This window comes from Enoplosus armatus, chromosome 2 (genome assembly GCF_043641665.1).
Source record: "Enoplosus armatus isolate fEnoArm2 chromosome 2, fEnoArm2.hap1, whole genome shotgun sequence".
Classification (NCBI taxonomy): domain Eukaryota; kingdom Metazoa; phylum Chordata; class Actinopteri; order Centrarchiformes; family Enoplosidae; genus Enoplosus; species Enoplosus armatus.
In genome coordinates this window covers 15,003,300-15,024,352 of record NC_092181.1, presented here as the reverse complement: position 1 = coordinate 15,024,352, position 21,053 = coordinate 15,003,300, and the positions used below count along the sequence as shown (strand labels likewise).

At 41.0% G+C, this 21,053-nt stretch overlaps 1 protein-coding gene across 1 annotated transcript in view; it reads right to left on the bottom strand.

Moving 5' to 3' along the window:
• Positions 1–21,053, bottom strand: part of ank2a (ankyrin 2a, neuronal) — a 74,794-nt gene that overhangs the window by 23,947 nt on the left and 29,794 nt on the right. Inside the window, exons 13-47 of the mRNA XM_070912274.1 lie at positions 20,950–21,048; positions 20,728–20,826; positions 20,432–20,530; positions 20,010–20,207; positions 19,795–19,893; positions 19,486–19,584; positions 19,053–19,250; positions 18,652–18,750; positions 18,086–18,184; positions 17,860–17,958; positions 17,649–17,747; positions 17,467–17,539; positions 17,182–17,232; positions 16,395–16,518; positions 16,154–16,232; positions 15,910–16,013; positions 15,531–15,566; positions 14,280–14,504; positions 14,014–14,112; positions 13,343–13,497; positions 12,977–13,188; positions 12,679–12,886; positions 12,387–12,483; positions 11,977–12,205; positions 11,585–11,710; positions 11,367–11,489; positions 11,234–11,266; positions 11,119–11,140; positions 9,203–9,480; positions 8,082–9,058; positions 3,037–4,691; positions 2,428–2,721; positions 1,357–2,382; positions 547–624; positions 209–340 (exon numbers count right to left, since the gene is read on the bottom strand). Coding sequence (XP_070768375.1) covers positions 209–340; positions 547–624; positions 1,357–2,382; positions 2,428–2,721; positions 3,037–4,691; positions 8,082–9,058; positions 9,203–9,480; positions 11,119–11,140; positions 11,234–11,266; positions 11,367–11,489; positions 11,585–11,710; positions 11,977–12,205; positions 12,387–12,483; positions 12,679–12,886; positions 12,977–13,188; positions 13,343–13,497; positions 14,014–14,112; positions 14,280–14,504; positions 15,531–15,566; positions 15,910–16,013; positions 16,154–16,232; positions 16,395–16,518; positions 17,182–17,232; positions 17,467–17,539; positions 17,649–17,747; positions 17,860–17,958; positions 18,086–18,184; positions 18,652–18,750; positions 19,053–19,250; positions 19,486–19,584; positions 19,795–19,893; positions 20,010–20,207; positions 20,432–20,530; positions 20,728–20,826; positions 20,950–21,048 — 7,723 coding nt within the window. The remainder of the gene's footprint in view (positions 1–208; positions 341–546; positions 625–1,356; positions 2,383–2,427; positions 2,722–3,036; positions 4,692–8,081; positions 9,059–9,202; positions 9,481–11,118; positions 11,141–11,233; positions 11,267–11,366; positions 11,490–11,584; positions 11,711–11,976; positions 12,206–12,386; positions 12,484–12,678; positions 12,887–12,976; positions 13,189–13,342; positions 13,498–14,013; positions 14,113–14,279; positions 14,505–15,530; positions 15,567–15,909; positions 16,014–16,153; positions 16,233–16,394; positions 16,519–17,181; positions 17,233–17,466; positions 17,540–17,648; positions 17,748–17,859; positions 17,959–18,085; positions 18,185–18,651; positions 18,751–19,052; positions 19,251–19,485; positions 19,585–19,794; positions 19,894–20,009; positions 20,208–20,431; positions 20,531–20,727; positions 20,827–20,949; positions 21,049–21,053) is intronic.

Here is a 21,053-nt window from a genome sequence, read left to right as displayed (position 1 = left end):
ATCATTTGATAAATTCAAAACCAAAGATAAAATAGATTAATTTTATAGGCTGTGTTCACACAATTGCCTGGAGTGCATGAAAGTAAAAATGTAATAGTACTTTCAGTATCTTCAAACAAATTAGCAATGTTTACAGGATCTGAAGTATTGTATTGATAAATGCTAGTAAAATATCAGTTTAAATCTGTCAGACCAAAACACCATGTACCTGTGGCATGTTTGCCTTCCCGCTCAACCCAGCGCTGCAGCAAGGCATGGCTCTGCTCTTGGAGGGAATTAGGATTCTGTGTTCTCACTAATTGGATATCATCCTCACTGAATTCAAGTTCTCTTGCAAGCTCTGGGGTGATAAATAACAAAACAAGGGATTAAAATGTGTAAAATCTTGAACCATTTATTGTGTGTTTTGCTGAAAGGAAATGAATACTCCAATATAACATTTTCAGCTATTCCTGACATGTGTACTGCTCAATCAAACAAAATGCTCAACATATTGCTTTTCCATGAATTGGAAACAGACAATGATTGTATTATTTTACCGCTTACCAGTCCAGCTGAAGCCAAGAAGATCTGCAATGATAGCCAATGTCTCCTCTTTTCTGTCAGCATCATCCTGCCAATCCACTAAAAAATGCCGTCAGAGCCAAACATTAAATCTTAATATCAAGGTCAACAGTTCAAGGTGTAAAATGCCATTAACTATCTATCTCAAAATAAAACTTTTTTTGCACATTGCAAGGACCAGTCATGTAAAATATACTTAAATAAATGTACGTGTAGATTTGAATTTTATTCCCTTCGTTTGTGTTACTCTATGTTATGGGCTGTGATACTCTGAAATTAAACATGGATCTATGATGTTGACATGGATGATAACATAAAGGTTGGATTTGTCACTCTGAAGAGGAGTTGACTTGTTTATGATTATTAGGTCACAATTAGCATGTCATGTTTTTTAATCATTAGTGTAAGCAATGACACTAAAATGCGGATTAAGCAATATGCATGCTAATATTAGTAAAGCTGTATTGGTAGTACAGATATCAACACCATTTAAATAGTGGAAGTCTGCATCAAAGTTGTTAAAGCTACTACTTTAACCAACATGGCCATTCAATCTTGAGATTGCATATACACAAACACAGATGGTAAGGTAACTTACCAACATGCAAAACACCACTCACCCACACACAAACACGCACACAAAATACAGACATGATAACACATTGCAAGATGGGACAGGACAAATCACAACACACGAAAACAACACAAAATGACTAATGGTGACATTATGTTCTTAGGTAGAGAAAAAGGGTCTTGCTGCCGATGAGAAGACCCATGTAGGTCTGGCCATACCTGGCATACATTCTGGAGTTTGGTCATCGATGATTCTCTGCATTCTCTGAGTTTCCGCCGTGTCATTCCAGGCTGGCCTGGATTCAAATACATCTGTCCCAGAAGATGGTTGCACACCCGGCAACAAATTGCCATCAAAATCAGAACTGTGTGAGGCTGGGATGTCATATGTGAAGATAACAGAATCTGGACTCCTGTGACTAGCGCTGCTTATGTCATCAGTATCCAAAGAAGATCTAACAGGTGTTTCTGTAGTCGTAGAGAGTTGGAATTCTTTCCTTTGGGGAGACGAGGAGGAGATCGCCTGAGCTAGAGGTTTCTGTTGCGTCATGACAGGAAGCTTAGGGGGGTAAAGGTCAGATTTATTAGTGGGCTGACTACTGTCAGAATAACTTCTGCTGTCTTTATTAAAGACTTTACTTGTGTCACTATCAGCCTCAGATCTAGTCCTACGATCCAAAGTTGAGCTTTTTTCTGCTTTTCTTTGAACCTGATCAAGCTCAGATATCTGAGTGTCTTTCATGGTTATTTCCTCTTTAATTGTGCTGCCTGGTTTAATTGCCAAAGATGGGGGTGAATCCTGATAATATGTTGGGATGCCAGCCTGTGCAGTGGAAAAGGACATCTCTATGACTGAGCACTGGTCTTCTTCGTCTTCCTCCTCTCCATCATCATCATCATCATCATCAGGAGAGGAGTCTGAGGAATCATGGCTCTGCTCTGAGTACACTGAAGGGGCAACTGTGGATGTGTCTGATTGAAGGTCAGCTATGGTAGAGTCTAGATAGTCTAGACCAAGGCTTTGAAGGCTTCCAACCTCACTTTGAATTATGGTTAATCTCTCCAAAGCACTGGAGGAACCAAGCTGAACCTCTATGGAGCTGCCAAGATCAGCTTCAGAAAGTGGCGTCTCACTCTCTGACTTGTCACTTGATGGTTTGATGAGAGTTCTGAGTTTGGGTGTAGGGATATTGTCATTGGCACCCTGAGTCAGAGATGATTCTGGGATTTCTTGAAGGGTCGTATCTGTAACAGAATCACTATTCTCTGAAGTTAAAGATTTGGTTTGACCTTTCCCAGTCTCCTCTAGCACAACTTCATCAACTGGATGTTCCCCTATGTGAAAAAATGCATATCCTTCCCCTTCTTCATCATAGCTTCTTCTTGTCATATCAATAGCGCCGCCTCTGGTCATTTCAAATAGCTTCCCCTCTTGAAACTGAAATGGATCAGGTGTTCTCTCATCACCTGGTGTTCGAGTAGGTGTTTTATCAGGTGTTTTTCTGTCCTCTGCAGGAAAAAGACTAATCTGTTGCTCAACCTCTGCCTGTGCATGGAAGGCTACATCATTCTCACCCTCACACCCTGGAATAACATATTGTAGTTCTTTAGGGCACTCCATGGCATGAGGTTTGCTAACAGAACCTGGATCATCTGTAAGTGGTGAGTCAACTTCTTTGTCATCATCTGGATGGTGCTCATCTGTCACACAGCTGGAAAAATGCGTGTCTGTGACTGAGGAATGGCCACCTTCTACAGCATCTTTATCTTGATGTATTTCAGCTTCTCTTTCTGTTAAGAGTGGCACAGATGCCTCAGTCTCTCGATCAGGTTCCTCTCTGTGAGTTGCAGTTAAAGAAAATGAACCGTCAACTGATTCAGTAGTTTTTAGCTGATCACCTGCCTCTGACAGTGCAGTGACATCTAAAGATTTGTCTCTCTTCATTTTAGCCTCCTGTTCCATCTCTTCAAATGTTTTGATCTTTGCAGCCATTTTAAACATCTCCTCTTCAGGGGTGAATTGTTTATTGGTGGTATCATCTCCACTATCATCTGTGTCGAGAGAGTCGCATATTTTGGGGTCAGAGCACATGGTACCATCAGTTATTCCCTTTGTTGTGTAGGAATATTTGTCCTCCTTAATTTCACTTTGGATAATCTCATATTTGTTTTCTTGCTTTTCAAACTCACTCTCATCCCTGTAAATATTTTTGTCATTAGCAAAACATGCTTCTAGCTGGGAGGCATAATCCTCATACACAGCTGTCTTGGCTGGCATCTTAAGTTCAGTGTCCTTTGATAGAGTGGGACTTCCCTCAAGAGAATCTGGACAAGGGGATTCTCTGGTAGGGCTTGGCTCAATTGAATCAGGAGATGTCTTTGAAGATCTGTCCTCTATGAGAGGACTTGCCTCTAGCGAGTCTCGATGACATAACTCTTTAGCTGGGTCATCCAAAACCACAGAGTTTAGGTTCTCCAAATCAGCTGGCCGTTGTAGTGTGTTAGAACTATTTGTTAGTTGCAAAAAATCTTGTGTTTTGAGAATTGAATGAGCAGCAACTACATTGATATCCCTATGATCATTCTTACAGCCATCCATTGTCACATATGACTTTTTCATGTCCACTGTCCCTTCAGTAGAGTCATTGAAAAGTGACACTGCACTTGGTGAGGTTTCAGCCTCACCCTCCTCTGATGAGAAACTCTTGGGACCTTCATCGGAACATGTCTGCCATCCACTTTCCAAAGCCTGCTTTTCATTGATGTCCACAATGTCTAAATTTGTATCCTCTGGTGACATCATCTTATGTTCAGGGTAGAAGGGAAGAGTCTCTCTTTTAGTGTCTTTTGTCAGAATAACTTCTTTGTAGCTCTCATGGACTACCTCTTCTTCTGGGTGGCATTGTATCACTGGCTTTTCCTTTAAATATTGATCTAAGTCACTACTGAGCAGTGACAACATGCCTGACATATCCCTCTCAATTGTAGACTGTTGTTGCTGTGTCTTTCTCTCAATGCAAACTTCTTGGAATGGTGGCTCCAGTACAGAACCTGATGCCAATTCTGTGACTCCAACTACATCTGACTGCATGTGTACATTTGCCCCTATACCTATGTTATCCTCCAAATTACTATTTGTCAGTATAACTTGTTTGTAGCTCTCATGGACTAGATCCCCTTCTGGGTGGCATTGTAGTGACACTGGCTTTTCCTTGAGATATTGATCTAAATCACTACTGAGAAGTGATAACATGCCTGACATATTCTTCTCAGTTGTGGACTGTTGGTGGTGTGTCTTTCTATTGATGCAAACTTCTTGGAATGGTGTCTCCAATACAGAACTTGGCCTAAGTTCTTTGAGTTCAACCACATCAGTCTGTTCACGTGTCTCTGCACTTGTCTTATCCTCCACATCAGTACAAGCTATCGTTTGCTCCTCAGTAGAGGATTTTGGGATGTTGGTGCGAGTAACTTTTTCAAACTTCTCCTGGATAATGTCTTCTTCTGGAGGCCTACATTTCACTGGCCTGTCCTTGAGGTACTTGTCCAAATCACTGTTAAGCAATAAAAGCATGCCTGACATCTCCTTTACTTCTGTAGATGGCTGATATGAAGTATTTTTCTCTACCCACTCTTCCCTCATTGGGAGTTCTTCAGTCAAGGTTGCTTGGGTTTCTTGAAATTCCCTCGCCATTTCTTCACCTCTCCTTGTGACCTCATGTTTCACTCTAGCACAATCTATTTCAAATTCATCCTGCACATTATCTTGTTCTATTGGTCGACAAGCCACAGGCGTAGCCTCTAGATACTGATCCAAGTCATTGCTCATGACTGGCGACATCCCTGGCGTATCTTTTACTTCTTTGGCTTCTTCAAATTCACTCTCTGCTTCTTCACCTCCCCATGTAATTGAATGTTCTTCCATTGGTGCATGATCTATTTCTTGTGCTGGGCCATCCACTATTGCATCAGTGACAAATGCGAGAATTTCCTTATCTTTGTCCTTTGTCACAATAATTTGTTCAAATCTCTCCTGAACAATATCTTCTTCTGGTGTCCGACTTGCCACAGGCCTGGCTTGTAGATATTGATCCAAGTCACTGTTCATTAAGGACAACATCCCTGACATAACTTTTACTGCAGTGGATGCCTGGCTAGATGTTTTCCTCTCAATGTGGACTTCTTTAAGTTGTGGCTCCTCAGTTTTGACCTCTGTTACTTCACTGTCAGTTTGTGTAAAGAATATTTTGCTTCCACAATCCACTGTTGTATTTTCTTTGCTTGCTTCATTAAGTTTCACTTCCTGTGAAGGTATGATGTACTTTCCTTCTCTTCTAGTAGAGTAAGTAAGCATTTCATTGGTCATTTGATCGCTCACTGCAAGTCCCTCATAATTCTCGCTCTCCTCTGAGCTGGAATGTGGGGTCCTAGTAGTGTTTGGCGATTCGGCCATACCTTCATGCTTGGGACTCTCAGGACTTAGATCACCATCTTTCATTTGATTCTCAATAAGAGATGCACCTCCCGCAAAATAACTTTTCATACAGGGACTGGAGATGTATACTGGATTTGAAACAGAATCATCAGCCAAGCTCTCCTCCTCAGGTGTCTCCAGCTGATAGCTCCCATCTGCAGCTGTTGATGTCTGTTTGAAAAGCTGGTACTCAGGACTTTCTTCCAGCTCAGCCTTTATGTCAGCACTGAAGTCCTCAGAAGGTCTGCGATCAGGGCTGATCTGCATGTCTTCAGATAAACCCCTACCACTACTTATGACTGGTTCTTCTAGCTGCATCCTGCCTAGGCTTTTCCCTGACAACTCTAGCTCCTGTCCATCATAAAACGGACTTGTATCAGCAATTTTTACTGTCTCTCTAACTGAAATGAGCTGTGATTCCTCAGAGTTATCTCTCTTTAAGCGTACTGTTTGTGCCTCTAAATCCAATTTTCCACATATGTTAACATCACTTTGTGGAGGGAAAATTGTGAGATTCTGTATTTGTGTTTGTGCCTCCAGCGTGGGACTTTGTTCAGTCCTCTGAATCTCTTCAGGACCTACCGATCCAGATATCAATGTTGTAAGACAAGATGAAGCAATGGCTTTGTGTTCAAACAGCCCAGCTCTATTTTTAGGGTCCTGCCCAGTCTGGAATGCTCTCATCAGCTCCTTAACAGACATAGTCTCTTTCCCTGACAACTCTGGCTCCTCTGTCTGTGGGCTAAGACTTCCATCGTCACATTTAATTGTATCAGAATCCACAGAATCCACAACTTTGTGTTCAAAAAGCCCTGATTTAGTTTTTGAGGGATCATGTCCTGTCTGGAATGTTTTCATCAGCTCCTTCACAGACATAGTCTCCTTCTTTGACAACTCTGGTGCCTCTCTCTGTGGGTTAACACTTCCATCGTCACATTGAACTGTATCAGCAAATGTTACTGTCTTTCCAAAATAAGCACTATCTGAAATTAACTCTGACTCCTCAGATTTATCTCTGATTAAGCTTACAGGTTGATCCTTTAAGTCTGTTTTGTCACATTTCTTGACGTCACTCTGATAGAAAATTGGGAGGCTCAGAGTTTGGGTTTGTGATTTTGGCCCCAGCGTAGGACTTTGTTCCATCTTCTGTATCTCATCAGAATCTGCTGATTCAGATATCAGTGTTGAAATACAAGAAGAGGTCAGTGCTTTGTGCTCAAAAAGCTCAGCTTTATTTGTTGAAGGGTCCTGTCCAGTCTGGAATGCTTTCATCAGCTCCTTAACAGACATAGTCTCTTTCTCTGACAAGTCTGGCCCCTCTCTCTGTGGGCTAATGCTTCCATCATCACATTGAATTGCACTCGAAAATTTTACTGTCTTTCCAGCATAAGCACTATCTGAAATGAATAGTGATTCCTCAGAGTTGTTTCCGATTAAGCTCACTGCTTGATCATCTAAGTCTGTTTTGTCACATATCTTGGCATCACTCTGTTGGTGGAAAATTGTGAGGTTCTGAGTTTGGGTTTCTGATTTTGGCTCCAGCATAGGATTTTGTTCAGTTGTCTGTATCTCTTCAGAATCTCCTGATTCAGATGTCAATGTTGAAATGCAAGAATCTTCAACTTTGTGTTCAAAAAGCCCTGATTTAGTTTTTGAGGGATCATGCCCATTCTGGAATGTTTTCATCAGCTCCTTCACAGACGTAGTCTCCTTCTCTGACAACTCTGCTGCCTCTCTCTGTGGGTTAACGCTTCCATCGTCACATTGAATTGTATCAGAAATTTTTACTGTCTCTCCAACATAAGCACTATCTGTAATTAATAGTGAATCCTCAGATGTATCTCTGATTGAGCTTACTGGTCGATCCACTAAGTCTGTTTTGTCATATTTCTTGACATCACTTTGAGTTTGGGTTTGTGATTTTGGCCCCTGTGTAGGACTTTGTTCAGTTGTCTGTATCTCTTCAGAATCTCCTGATTCAGATGTCCATGTTGAAATGCAAGAATCTTCAACTTTGTGTTCAAAAAGCCCTGATTTAGGTTTTGAGGGATCATGCCCAGTCTGGAATGTTTTCATCAGCTCCTTCACAGACGTAGTCTCCTTCTCTGACAACTCTGCTGCCTCTCCCTGTGTGCTCATGCTTCCATCGTCACATTGAATTGTATCAGCAAATTTTACTGTCTTTCCAGCATAAGCACTATCTAAAATTAATAGTGATTCCTCAGAGTCGTCTTCGATTAAGCTCACTGCTTGATCATCTAAGTCTGTTTTGTCACATATCTTGGCAGCACCCTGTTGGTGGAAAATTGTGAGGTTCTGAGTTTGGGTTTGTGATTTTGGCCCCAGCGTAGGATTTTGTTCAGTCATCTGTATCTCTTCAGAATCTCCTGATTCAGATGTCCATGTTGAAATGCAAGATTCTTCAACTTTGTGTTCAAAAAGCCCTGATTTAGTTTTTGAGGGATCATGCCCAGTCTGGAATGTTTTCATCAGCTCCTTCACAGACGTAGTCTCCTTCTCTGACAACTCTGCTGCCTCTCCCTGTGTGCTCATGCTTCCATCGTCACATTGAATTGTATCAGCAAATTTTACTGTCTTTCCAACATAAGCACTATCTGAAATTAATAGTGATTCCTCTGATTTATCTCGGAGTAAGCATACTGGTTGATCCACTAAGTCTGTTTTGTCACATTTCTTGACATCACTCTGAGTTTGGGTTTGTGATTTTGGCCCCTGTGTAGGACTTGCTTCAGTCGACTGTTTCTCTTTAGAATCTCCAGATTCAGATGTCAATGTTGAAATGCCAGAAGAAGCCACTGTTTTGTGCTCAAAAAGCCCTGCTTTATTTTTTGAAGGGTCCTTTCCAGTCTGGAATGCTTTCATCAGCTCCTTAACAGACATAGTCTCCTCTAATCTTTCTGTCTGAGATCTGGGAGATTTAGGCGACTTGGGAACCCTAGGAAGTTCTGGCATGTCTGCCTCAGTCTTCTTTGTAGCGATAGAAACTTTTGCCTGAGGAATTAGTTCCTGAGTGCTTTTTTGCTCCTCTTCCTCTTCGACTTTGTTCTGTAAAGCTTTAACTCTGTCCTTTATAGATCCTATAGGTGTCTCAACTACTAAAGGAGAAGCTGGAGGATCCATAACTGTGGTGGGTTCAAGGACACTCTCCTTAAGAACAGCATCGCCATCTAAAGACTCCTCAGAGCTCATCCTTTCCAGCTCACCCTCAGAGCTGCTGCATCCAGATTGCCCTCTATCTCTAAGTTTCTTCCTAATAGGTTTCTTTATATCTGGGGGACGCCGTTTGCCATCACGCTTTACAATCATTTGTTCAAATCTATCTTGGACAAGGTCTTCCTGAGAACCACACATCACTACAGGTCTCTGTTCCAGGTATTGGTCCATGTCCATGCTGAGGTGTGAGACCATGCCTGCCATGTCTCTGACCTCTGTGGCAGATCTACTTGAAATCTTCCCCTCAATGCAAATCTCCTGTAAGACTGGTTCTTCGATAGGGGGATACTTCATTTCAATGGTCTTAGTCTCATAGAGTGAACCCCATTTCTCTTTTTTAGCATCATCTCGCTGTACTTCCTGTCTACTATTGTTTATGCCATCTCTCTGAATATCTCCAACCTTTTCCAGCCTGTCTTTGAACTGTACCACAATGGCCAAAGGCTCTTTTTCCTCCAACCCTCTAGCTCCAGCTCTCTCTTCATATATTAAGTGCTCCATTTGCTCTGCGGTCAAAATAGCGGACATCTTGATGTCCGACATATCTGAGAGAAGGTCCGGGCTTGCAAGTGTTGCAGGGTCAAGAGGCTGGTTAGTTCTCAGGGAGAATGTCTCAGTTGATTCAGATTCATCATCTTCAATTTAAAAAGTTTCATAACCAAAAAGGGTAAAGAACATAAGGGACAAATGAAGTGGGGAAGAGAGACATCAGAAAACTGTGATCAAGACAATGCCATCAAAAATCCATCTTCAGTTCACAGAGTAAGGAGAAGAATCACAGAGCAGAGGATAAGGGACTCTTGAAAAGAAGACCAAAAAGAAGATGACAAAGTGATCCGGAAGAGTTTGGAAAGGAGTAGAGCAGCAACAGCGTAAGCAAAGCGAGGAGAAGTAACAAAACAGGTAGAATATGGACAAGAATAATATTAATCTAATTTGTTTGACTCCATACTCTGAAGTTTTACACAAAATATACAAAAGAACAAAACGGAACAGAGAAACCTACATATGGAACAAAGGGACAGGAAGGAAGGATAACAGACAAACAAAACTTCTCAAGATTGTTGCTGACATGAAGAGTCATGTCTGCCTACAAATTAAAGTTTGAAAACATAGAAAACATAATAAGCTTTTAATACAAAAATTAAAAGAGGGTTTTTAGTAAGAGGAGGTGTGAGGTAAGTAATTCATGTCAAGTAATCAGGTTATTGTTTCTGGATTTTTTTTTCTGGATGAGTCTGCTTTAAAGTTTTGCAATAACTAGTATTTGTAAGCAATGTAAAGTACTTAATTCTTTCATTTAACTTTGAAATCAACATTTTCAGTATCAAATCTCATTACAGGTTAAAATTAGTAAATGTTGTTGTATAGTAATTTACTCTGTTTTAGGACCTTATGGCACTGTCAATTCACATACAGATAATAAGTAGTGACGTAAAATAACAATTATGTAAAAATGTGAAGAGGGATGTTATTTATAGAGCAACTCAATGAATGAATGAAGGCAACTTAGAAAAGTTGGTAAATGAAAAAGAAGGCCAAATTCATACTAAATGAATGATAATAATAAAAAAGCAATATCTATATCTATAAGCAATATTTATCTAGCAATAAATTGACACACTTAAACAAATTATTATTTCTTTACAAAACAAAAAGGTTTTTTAGCATGCCACTGCTAAAACTGTTTTATGGAGGTGTTCTGGAAAAAAAATCAGTCAAAATGAATACTTCTTATAAATCAACCCCACAAAACATAATTTTTTTCAAGATGAAATTCTAACACGAATACAGTGAAAATCAAAGCAATTTTGAGTGGATTTGAATAAAAAGTATTATTTTGACCTTCATTTATGATTCATAAAAAAAAGTGATTGCAATTACAAAAAATCAAAATGTTAAGGGTGGGAGAAAGTCAGTGTGGTCTGGGGTAAGGGGAATGCAGAGTACATCAGCCATAGCATAGCTGCCAGTAACAAACATGTAACTATACTACACAGTGTTAGTAGAGCAAAATAAGAGAGCAAGGTTAATCCAAATGGAAAGTAACATATAACAATTAGTGTATCTTTTAGCACATTCAAATGTTCATATTTCTAAACTAATACTTGACAACCTTTATGACCAGTAATCTTATATTAATCAAGTGGTGTGAGTCCAATTTAGCCTGTGTTGTACTGTAAAATAAATACAATTGTAACACCAACACCGAGCATTGGTAACAGTGCTAACACCCTAACATGAGACATGAATATTGCAAAAGTTAAGCTTACATTTCTTGTCACTCTTCTCACTCTGCAAAAAAGATATAAAAGGCATGGTTAGCTACAACCTAATTATGATATTATTTTTTCTTTGATGTAGTACTGTACAAAGTAAACTCTTTACCTCATCATCTGCATCTTGGTCTGAGTCAGACTCCTTAAGAGAAGAATAAAACACGGAGAAAGCAAACAATGCAGTTACTAAAAATTATTTACTATTATTATACAAATACAATCTGAGATGTATTCAAACTAACCTTTGAGTACGTTGGGAGAGTGATGTTAAGGTTGCAGATAGCATTGTGGGTAAGACTACGGTATGTGCGCGGTTCCTTGGTGAAGGACAAACGACCACATGGCTCCTGTGCGGTGTCTCTAATCTGTCCATTAATTAAACAATTCAGTCCATTAATTACACATATTTGGATTTCTGAATCTCTAAGTAGGCTACATTTTTTCCAATGTGTAGTCATACTTTGATGAAGAGGGCCAGTCTGTTCTCTTTGAAGGCAAAGAAGCTGAACACATGGTGCTGTCCACTCTTGGTAAGAGGCACCAGGTTTCCAAAGCAGTCAGCAAATATAGGTTTTCCCTCCAGCACCTGTGTGTGGATATGAAGAGCAGTTTTCATGATGCAGACAAACCATTAAAGTCTACCAAACAGTATTGTCAGAATTTTTAAGGACATCAACTGTATTAATGAGAACCAGTTGGCAGGTTGTGTCTACTTCACCAGTTTCACTCTTTAAACCTCTGCAATGTAGCTAATTCAGCATTACTTCTCTTATTTCTCATCTCATCCCCTTTTGATGAACCCTTTCTCACAGTTTTCCCTCTTTTTATTTATTCCCCATCATCACACTGCACCTCAACATCTCGGCTACGGGCAACTTCAGTGAAGTTCTCTTGCTGCTCCAGGGTCTTGTCCATCTTGTCGTCTGTCATGCAGAAACAGCGCAGACGGGCTTCAATGGGGTCCAGAGTCTTAGCAAAAATGACAAACTTGGCCATGTATGGAACACAGATGATCTCTCTGTACAGCTGAGAGGCAAAACTAACAGACTCTTGGATCTGTCTGCAGTCTATCAGCCAGAACCTAGGAATATGAATGAGACAGTTACTGATAGATATCACTAGGTAGTTGGCACTGTATGCTTGGTGCTCATGGTATAATGTTAAATCACCTAAATAAAGGACAAGAGTATATCAGATCAAAGTGTTAATCTTCAATGTGAAGGACACTTGACTCCATATTTGAAAACCTAGGATGACTTTACCTCGCTGACACATTTGTGGTGAAGGAAACACATTGGTTAACAAAAGTGAGAGGTGTGGAGCCGGTGATGTCCTCCCATTGGGCAGGAGTGGTTCCACCTGAAACACAGACCCATGATTTGTTACCCAAACCTTTCACGGTTGTTCACTCAGTTTTTTTGTATCTATTAAAATCACTATCCAAGCATGTATTGATGGAAAATGCCAAATCAAACAGCCAAATTTTTTTTATTATAGCGTTATTTGATGTGCTGTTTTTTATTGTTTGCTGATGTTGATGATTATCCCCCTTACCTGTAATGCTGCAAAGCAAACGTAAGGTGGGGGTCTCCCCACCAAAATCTGCGCTTGGCCCGTCACTATTCGAGCTCTTGGGAATGGGGATTGTCATGGTGATTGGTTTGTGGAACTTCCTCCTCCTTGGCTCCAATGTGACAATTGAGCTGAATGTGGCTTTGTTACCAAGTATCTTTCTCACTACCTCAACATCAATGGGCTGAGCCTAGAACAAGTTACAAAGTGTATCAACATAACTGTATTGGTTGTCTTAACTTTTTCATTGATTCGTGTCTGGCCAAGAAATGCACTGTACCTGTAGCCCAACTCTGATCTTCTTGGTGAGGGCTCCTTCAGGGAAGACAGCCTGGACCTGGGGCACAAGAGTGCTACTGAGGACCCCACCCTCTGGTCCAATCAAATGACTATCCTGCTTTATACGTGACACCACCGCAAAATACTGTGGGAAGTCTCGGGTGATGATGCGACATATTCTTTTCTTTTCAAGCTCCTCAGGGGAATCAAGTTCTGTGAAGATCAGAAATATTCAGTATAAATATCCTTCAGTTTCTCCTTCATCCATTACTTCCTCTACTTTCTGCTTCCCGTTATGCATCAGAAATGCTCTGATGAGAGATCAACAACCATTGTTTAGCATCACAGTCTAGTTAAGATCCCTTACTTTCATCCATGCCGTTAAGTATCTGGTTCAGTTCCTCTTCAGTGAAGTCACAGTGGTGTTCCCTCCAGCTCTCCCCTGTCTCACTCCTCAAGATCACTAGCTCTCTCTCTGTGCCCCGCAGAGCTGCAAAATGGGGGATCTCCACAATCACAGGCCTAAAAAATGGGTAACAAGGTAAAGTCAACACACAAATTGGACTTATTATGGACAAATTGGTAACAGTTTGACAGAGCCTGTTTTATCAGAGATAATATGATATTTGGGTTGATTTATGCATGACCTTATAAAAAAAGAAACAAAAAAAAAAGACACAAGATTCATACTTGAGTTTAAAAACATCAGGTGCATTTCATGCCTAGTAAAACAAATATATTCAAGAAAAGGGCATTTGAAAAACGTTTCAACATAAAAAGAACATCCATTCTACATCACTACAGTGAGGAAAGCACAGGGATAACTCAACGACATAAGGCAAGAGGTCAGGGGATTTCAGACTAAGGCTTGCACTTTTATAGTACCAAGAAACAAAGGAAGTAACAGAATAAAAACAAAAAAAGCTATAAATATATCATGGAAAACTCAAAAAAGTTTCAGGTGGACACGGTGGAAAAATATGGGTGAGTATGTGACCACTTCCAGGATGGTAAGGTGTCCCCCAACCATGGTCCTACCCGAGGAACTTGGTTCCTGGAGGACCCAGCTGCAGGATGCGACTGACCAGGCTCTCACCCTCATTTAGAGGGGGCGGAGCTGTGGGAAGGTGGAGCTTACTGATCCGTACGCAGCACAGAGGGGGAGTGAAGAAGAAAATATGAACACACCAGACAACAGTGTAAACACACTGACACAAGCGCGCGCACACACACACACACACACACACACACACACACAGACTCAGACACACATATAGTACACACATACTCAAACACACACTTACCCCAGGAACTGGGCTCCAGTGGGTCCCACTTCTATGATGCGACCAGCCAGCCCCTCACCCTCCACCATAGGAGGCATAGAGGCCAGCCGGTGTCTCTTCACCAGCCTGCATGTCACCCGCGTGGGTGCAGAACACTTTCTTGGTGGTACGATGATTCGCAGGCCATTGTGACGGCAACCACGCATGGCCCCGCCTCTAGCATCTACCATGAAGCTGACCAGGAAGCTGAAGGAAAGGGTCCGGCAAGAAATTAAATAAATTGTTTTTTAAGACTGGTTGTTAATAAATGCAATATTTCTGCCACAGGTGTTAATTCTGTTGACCATGAGCCTTCATGCAGACAAAGCAGCTGACATTACAGTAAAAGGAACTATTAAGACACCATTTAGTACTGATATAACAACACGCATATCTCAGCAGATAATATTTCATTCCAGTCTGTTCTCATTATTTTCATTCCACTCAAAATTGTATTTTCAAGCCAGGCAAGCAAAGAGGAGGGCAATGAACAAGATTCTTTCTGAAGGATCTTATGTATCAAGGAGCAAATAGGTATCAAATTCTAGATATCTTCAGGCAAGCAAGTGCTTACAACAATACGTTTTCTGTAGATGAAATGTTAACACATGTTAACTTAAAGATGTCCATAGTCAAACTGCAACACCAGTACTTTACTTCTGTTTGAGTAACGATTGCTGTTTTAGGTAATTACTGAGCCAAGTGTAACTATATATTTGTGACCCGGTTTTAAACATGTTTTTCTTCAGTAGGAACAAATGGGCTAGGAGCTTCATGCCACAGGCAGGGTCGGGAAGTCAGAAAATATTGAGGGACACATTACCACATTATTGATTTAGAACTTTTCATGGCATTTGTTGACAATATGAAAAACTATAAATAGAATAATACCAGCCTTATTCTTTAAGGACTATCAAATGACGATCCAGCTATCATACACGCTACATTGTGCTATGTTAAAACACTAAAACCTATTCTAAACATACTGTTATATTAGGTAGGAAAATATAAATAGCATATCAGGTCTATATATCAGCAGATGCTCAAGAATAAAAGGAGTCAGATCTGCATCAAGGATAAGAAACTTGGTTGGAACATCTCTAGTTAACAAAACCTGAACCCTGGAAATGTAAAGTCATGCATCATGGAATCGAGTAGACAGATAGGATGGGAATGCGAAAAAAAGTACAGAGGAGAGAAGAACGAGAGAGTAGCCAAAATAAAGAGAATCACCTGCTGTTGTCATGGTCTAGGCACGGAGAGGAACGGCTAGAAGCAGAATACAAACACACAGACACACACACAGACACACACACACACACACACAATCACAAACACAGCCAAGACAAGAGAGTGCACAAAGAGGCAACAGGAGAATAAACAAAAAGAGAAAAAGAGAATAAAGAATGAGTAAAAGTGACAAAAACCTGACCAGAGACAGAAAAAGACACAACGGCAAAGATAAAAGAATAAAGGAGAGTGATGGAGTGAAAAATAATGTAAGCAAAAATTAAAATTGATTCAGAGGTGACTCATACACACCTGATAGTGAACAAAAGCATGTGAAAGACTTTTACACCAGGAAACAGTGTGAATGAGTGTGCGTGTATACCCAGAGTGTAGCAGGCTGGAGGACAGCACCACATTATCAAGATGCTCAGCACCCCAGCTCAGACGAAATGAGTCCTTATCGTGCTCTCTAGACAGTGCTGATACCTGCAGACCATCAAACATCAGCAGGCCAGTTGGAGTCACAAAAGTCAAGATATTCTCAAATATTCTGACTAAGGATGCCTTAAGTAAGGTTATCTTAGATGGCTAAACAACCATTCACTTTTTGTATGCTTCGTCCTCACCTGGTGGCTTGTAAGCATGTCTTCGATGAGAACTCCCTCTCTCTGATGGAAACTTTGGTGAATGGGAGTGTGCTGCGGCCTGTTGGGAAAAACAAGTTTTTAAAATGTTTGTATATATCTGTTTGTGCAGTGGATGAAGGTATGAGTGGTGTGTCATCATCCCCTTTACACATGTGCTGTCATTTATTTATGTAAAATTGGACTTTTTGCTAAGTGTGAGTATGTTTGTGTTGTTCATGACCTGTCTAGGTTGTGGCTTATGTAGCTGAAGTCCCCGTAGTGTCCTGGCAGAGAGTCATCTCCCAGCTCTCTGAGATCTTCCGCTCTCAGATACTCGCCTCCATCACCTGTCATGGTGTCCTCACCTGGGAGACAAAGATGCCATTTGGGATATTGTATAGAAAAAATATACATTTTTATGAAAAACTACAATTGTATGGCTGTATGTCCACCTAGCCAGGAAGCTCTGGATCTTTTATGACTGTATTTATTTGAACCACATGAGAACTTCCAGTCTTGGGCCCCTTTTTACCAAATTTGCAGCATACTAGCTGCGATATGAAACATGATATCATCTTCTTCTTGCTCATTTTGACTTGCTTCACTCATACTTACAGTACATGTATGAGCACGTGAGAGCCCTACAGTAGGACTCACAAATGTATTTGCATAAATTTATTTGAAAAACACTTCATGCAGTTAGTTTCCACCATTGCATTAACACACAATCGACAGAGTTCTGATTAAACCCTATAAAGAACAAGGTGATAGATCAAGAAAGTTCTGCTTATGTAAATTCAGGTATATAAACTGCACAACAACAAAACTCAGCCATATTAACTGCACATACTCTATAAGGCAGACAACCTGGGGATTACGAATTTGAGATTAAAAGGCTCAAAATTCATTGTTTTAGCAAAAAGTAAATGCATTACGGCACACCACCAATATGATCACACCGATTAGTGACAAGAACACAAATATAGTCCACACCAAGCTGGCAGAGCAGGGCAGACATTTTGCAGTACCTTCCAGCTCCACAGACATCTCAGATAATGGCTCATCTTCCAGCCTCAAAGCTATAAAACATACAGCTTTAAGATCCACAGCTACAAAACTGCATCACCCACATTACACAGCACTGAACAAAGGGAAAGAGAGCTAACACTTTTTATGCAAGGTCAATTTTGAGTTATAGTATCTGATGGCAGGAGTAGCCTTAACACCTTTGCCTGTCCCTTTACCTGTAAAGCAATTAGCTTGATATGGACCAGTAAAACAGTAAGTTCTCATTTCTGTTTAAAGTAACTCACCTTCTTCATCAGACACATCAAGGATCTCAGTCATGGTCTCAGGGACATTGAGCTTGTGTTTCTCTGTGACCGTCTGATGTGACCCCCATTCACAGTCATGGAAAGAGACAAACATGACAGAGGAAAGTTAGTAGTGTTTTCTGGGAAATTTAGGAGAAAGCATACTGGTATCACAAACTTACCGTTGTGGTAGTGATGACCTCCTCAGTGACAACTTTCAGTGTGTCCACTACCGAGATGTAACCCAGCCGTCTGGCAATAGACAAAGCCGTGTTTCCATTCTAACAGAAAGACAAGATAGTGTTCACGTGACATAAAAGTGAGATTACACATTTACATTTTGACAGAATTTTGCTCATTAATGAGGGGAGAGTAAATGTTTTTTTCCCTCACCACTGTCGTAGCATTGGGCTTGGCTCCATGTTGTAGCAACACATTGATAATGTGTGTGTTCCCTTGTTGTGCTGCCTGGTGAAGGGGTGTGTATCCATTCTGTAGAACGAAAGACAAGATTTTATCACTGTAAAAATTGAACTGAGACTTTAAGTCTTGTGCGTACTGTATTGCAGTTCAAACTGATTAGAGTTTCTACACTTCAAGTTTGACATTTGAATGCTACCTTGGTTTTGGCGTTGACGCTTGCACCCTGCTGTAAAAGGAAGTTCACCATCTTGGCATTTCCATAGTGACAGGCCACTATCAGAGGGGTATATCCGAGCTGAAATGTAGAGAGGATAGGGAGATGATACAGACAGTTATTTCCACATTTGCCTGACTTGTTTTACTTGTTCGTGAAGAAGCTGTGTATAGCAACAAACTGTCATAGATACAAAGCAATGTAGATGTGTGATGTGGACATTGCCATGCTTCCCAAAAGCCAGTAGGTGGCAGATATGCTGGATTTGTATGTACATGTGTACATTTACTGCTTGGGAGATTCTTCACATTTAAAAAGAAGCTGGTGAACACAACTTCTTGCAGTGAATGCACACAAAATAAGCAACATAATACCCCCAGGGGATTTCCATTAATTAACCAGCATTTATAATTCCATGACTCAGAATTTAAAACATTCCCTGTCTTGAATGGAGTCTCCACTTGCATGAAATCGCGTGATTAGTGACTAGTTTTTGTTTGTGTATTTAGTGTGTGTGTGTGTGTGTGTGTGTGTGTGTGTGTTTGCACCTTGGTTTGCTGATCCAAGGTGGCATCATGTTTGGCCAGTACTTCTGCTGCATTGACCCTGTCTTCTTGGGCTGTGAGGTGCAGAGGAGTCAGTCCACTCTGTAACATACAAAGCACAGAGTCATCTTAGTGTGTAACTACATAGCTTAAACACTTGATTTGTAAATTATACATACAGTTAGTGTTGAACATGAACCTATAACTCAATCCCTGTTGCATATTCTGAATGTTTGGGAGATTAAAAACACAAGATTCTATGCTTATGCTCTTAATCTTGCAGATTCCTGAAAATGTGAGCACTAATGGTGCTACCTGCATCCCTGGTAATAGATGTAGTGTCTAGTAGTATCAACACAAGTGCCTGACAGAAGAATCAGAACATGTCTATGTTTGTGTGTGACCTTGGTGACTGCGTTGACGTGAGCTCCTTTGCCCAGCAGCAGGTTGGCCATCTCAGCGTGTCCTTCCTGGGCTGCCAGGTGTAGAGGACTGACTCCCTGCTTGGTCAGAATATTGGTCTCTGCTCCATACTGCAGCAGCGCTAATGCAATGTTCGTCTGGTTCTTTTTGGCTGCAATGTGGAGAGGAGTGTAGCCATTCTGGAGAGGGAGGAAGGTGAAAAGTTACATGCTTTAGCAACAACTCTATATGGGTAAAATTCACCCTATAGATTTTAAACAGCAGCTGAAAGATGACATTTATGTTTTTTCCAGTGCACCTAAAATCTAAAACATCAAGAATATATCAGGTTTTGGTATCAGAAAATAACTGCTACAGCAGAATGCAAACCATACTGTGAGAGTGTCAAAGTGCTTTTTGAAGTCTTTGTCTAACCTTTGCAGTAGCATGAGGCGATGCCCCTTTATCCAGCAGCAGCAGAGCTACATCTCGGTTGTCATAATGAGCTGCCACATGTAGCGGAGTCAGGCCATTCTGTAAGAGGCAAGAAGCATTTGATGAAATGATTGATATTTCTGTTATGGAACAGTGTACCTTTATGATTATATTCTACTCTATAATGAGTCTATTTCAGAGACACAGATTAATTCTAGTTAGGTACTAAAAGATTCTGTGCACTGTGTATCTCACTAAAATGAATAACCTTGTATAACCATGTATAGATAATCCTGATTTTTGGTTCACCTTGCCAGCATCATCAGTGAGAGCTTTGCGTTGAAGGAGAAGTTTTGCTACATCGATGCTTCCATGCTTAGCTGCTACATGTAAAGGAGTGAATCCTTTCTGCAGAGGGAAGGGAAGTGCAAACTGTTAATGTTTCACTGGATATTTTTGAGCCTAAATAAGAATCTGTTTATTTGATTAGGTATGTCTCTGTCTGTGTGCTATCCTCTGCTCACCTTCGTGGCCAGTGAGTGTGAGGCTCCAGCCTCCAGCAGCACGGCAGCAGTCTCTACCTGGCCCTCTCTGGCTGAAATGTGGAGGGGAGTGTAGCCGTTGGTGGTGGCAGCATCTGGATGAGCCATGTGCTGCAGCAGCAACTGGACAATATCAGTTTTCCCCAAACGGGACGCAATGTGGAGGGGAGTCTGGTCCTCCTGTGGTTGAGGGATGAAAAGGTTGTACACACTTGAGTAGAGAGGTATTATGGGAGAGAAACAAAAGACGCAGAGAGACAGGTAGAGACAATGGAAGTAGCCAGAGCTGAGGCAGGCGACATGACCTGTGAGTATGTGTATGCAATCCAGTGGATGAAATATGCTTATTTATGATAAACAGAAGGAAACAGTCATTAACTCTGATGATGCGACAGCTGACTCACCCGGGCCATGGCATCCACCAACGCTCCATTCCTCAGCAAACAGCGAACCACTTCCATCTGACCTGCTCGTGCTGCCATGTGGAGAGCTGTCTCACCACGCTGATATGCAAAGACAGAGCATTCATGAGCGCTACGACACTGTGCTGAAGGAAACACTCCTCCATGACTTATGAGAATACCTTCTAGGTGGTTGCATTAGAAAAACTGACGGTTGGAAAAATTATGTTTACTTTATGCCATATGTATTTCTGACTACTGACTACAGAGAGCTGAACACATTTTTTGTCAGTGCTCACAATGTTTCGGACGTCAGGAGATGCACCATTCTGTAGCAGAAGTAAAACAATGTTGAGGTGGCCCATGAAGGCAGCTACATGGATGGGAGTCAGACCAGACTAGAATAAGAGAGACACAGCGAGAGAGAGGCAGGAAGATGAGCATCAAAAGGAAAGTTTCATACAGAAAAGTGTACTGTATACACATATGCTATTCTGATACATTTCTACAAAGTGTCTCACCTCAGTAATGGCCTGAATGGAGGCTCCATATTTGACCAACAGTTCCATCACCTTCACCCTGTTCTTCTTACAAGCGATATGGAGAGGAGTGAAACCGTTCTGGT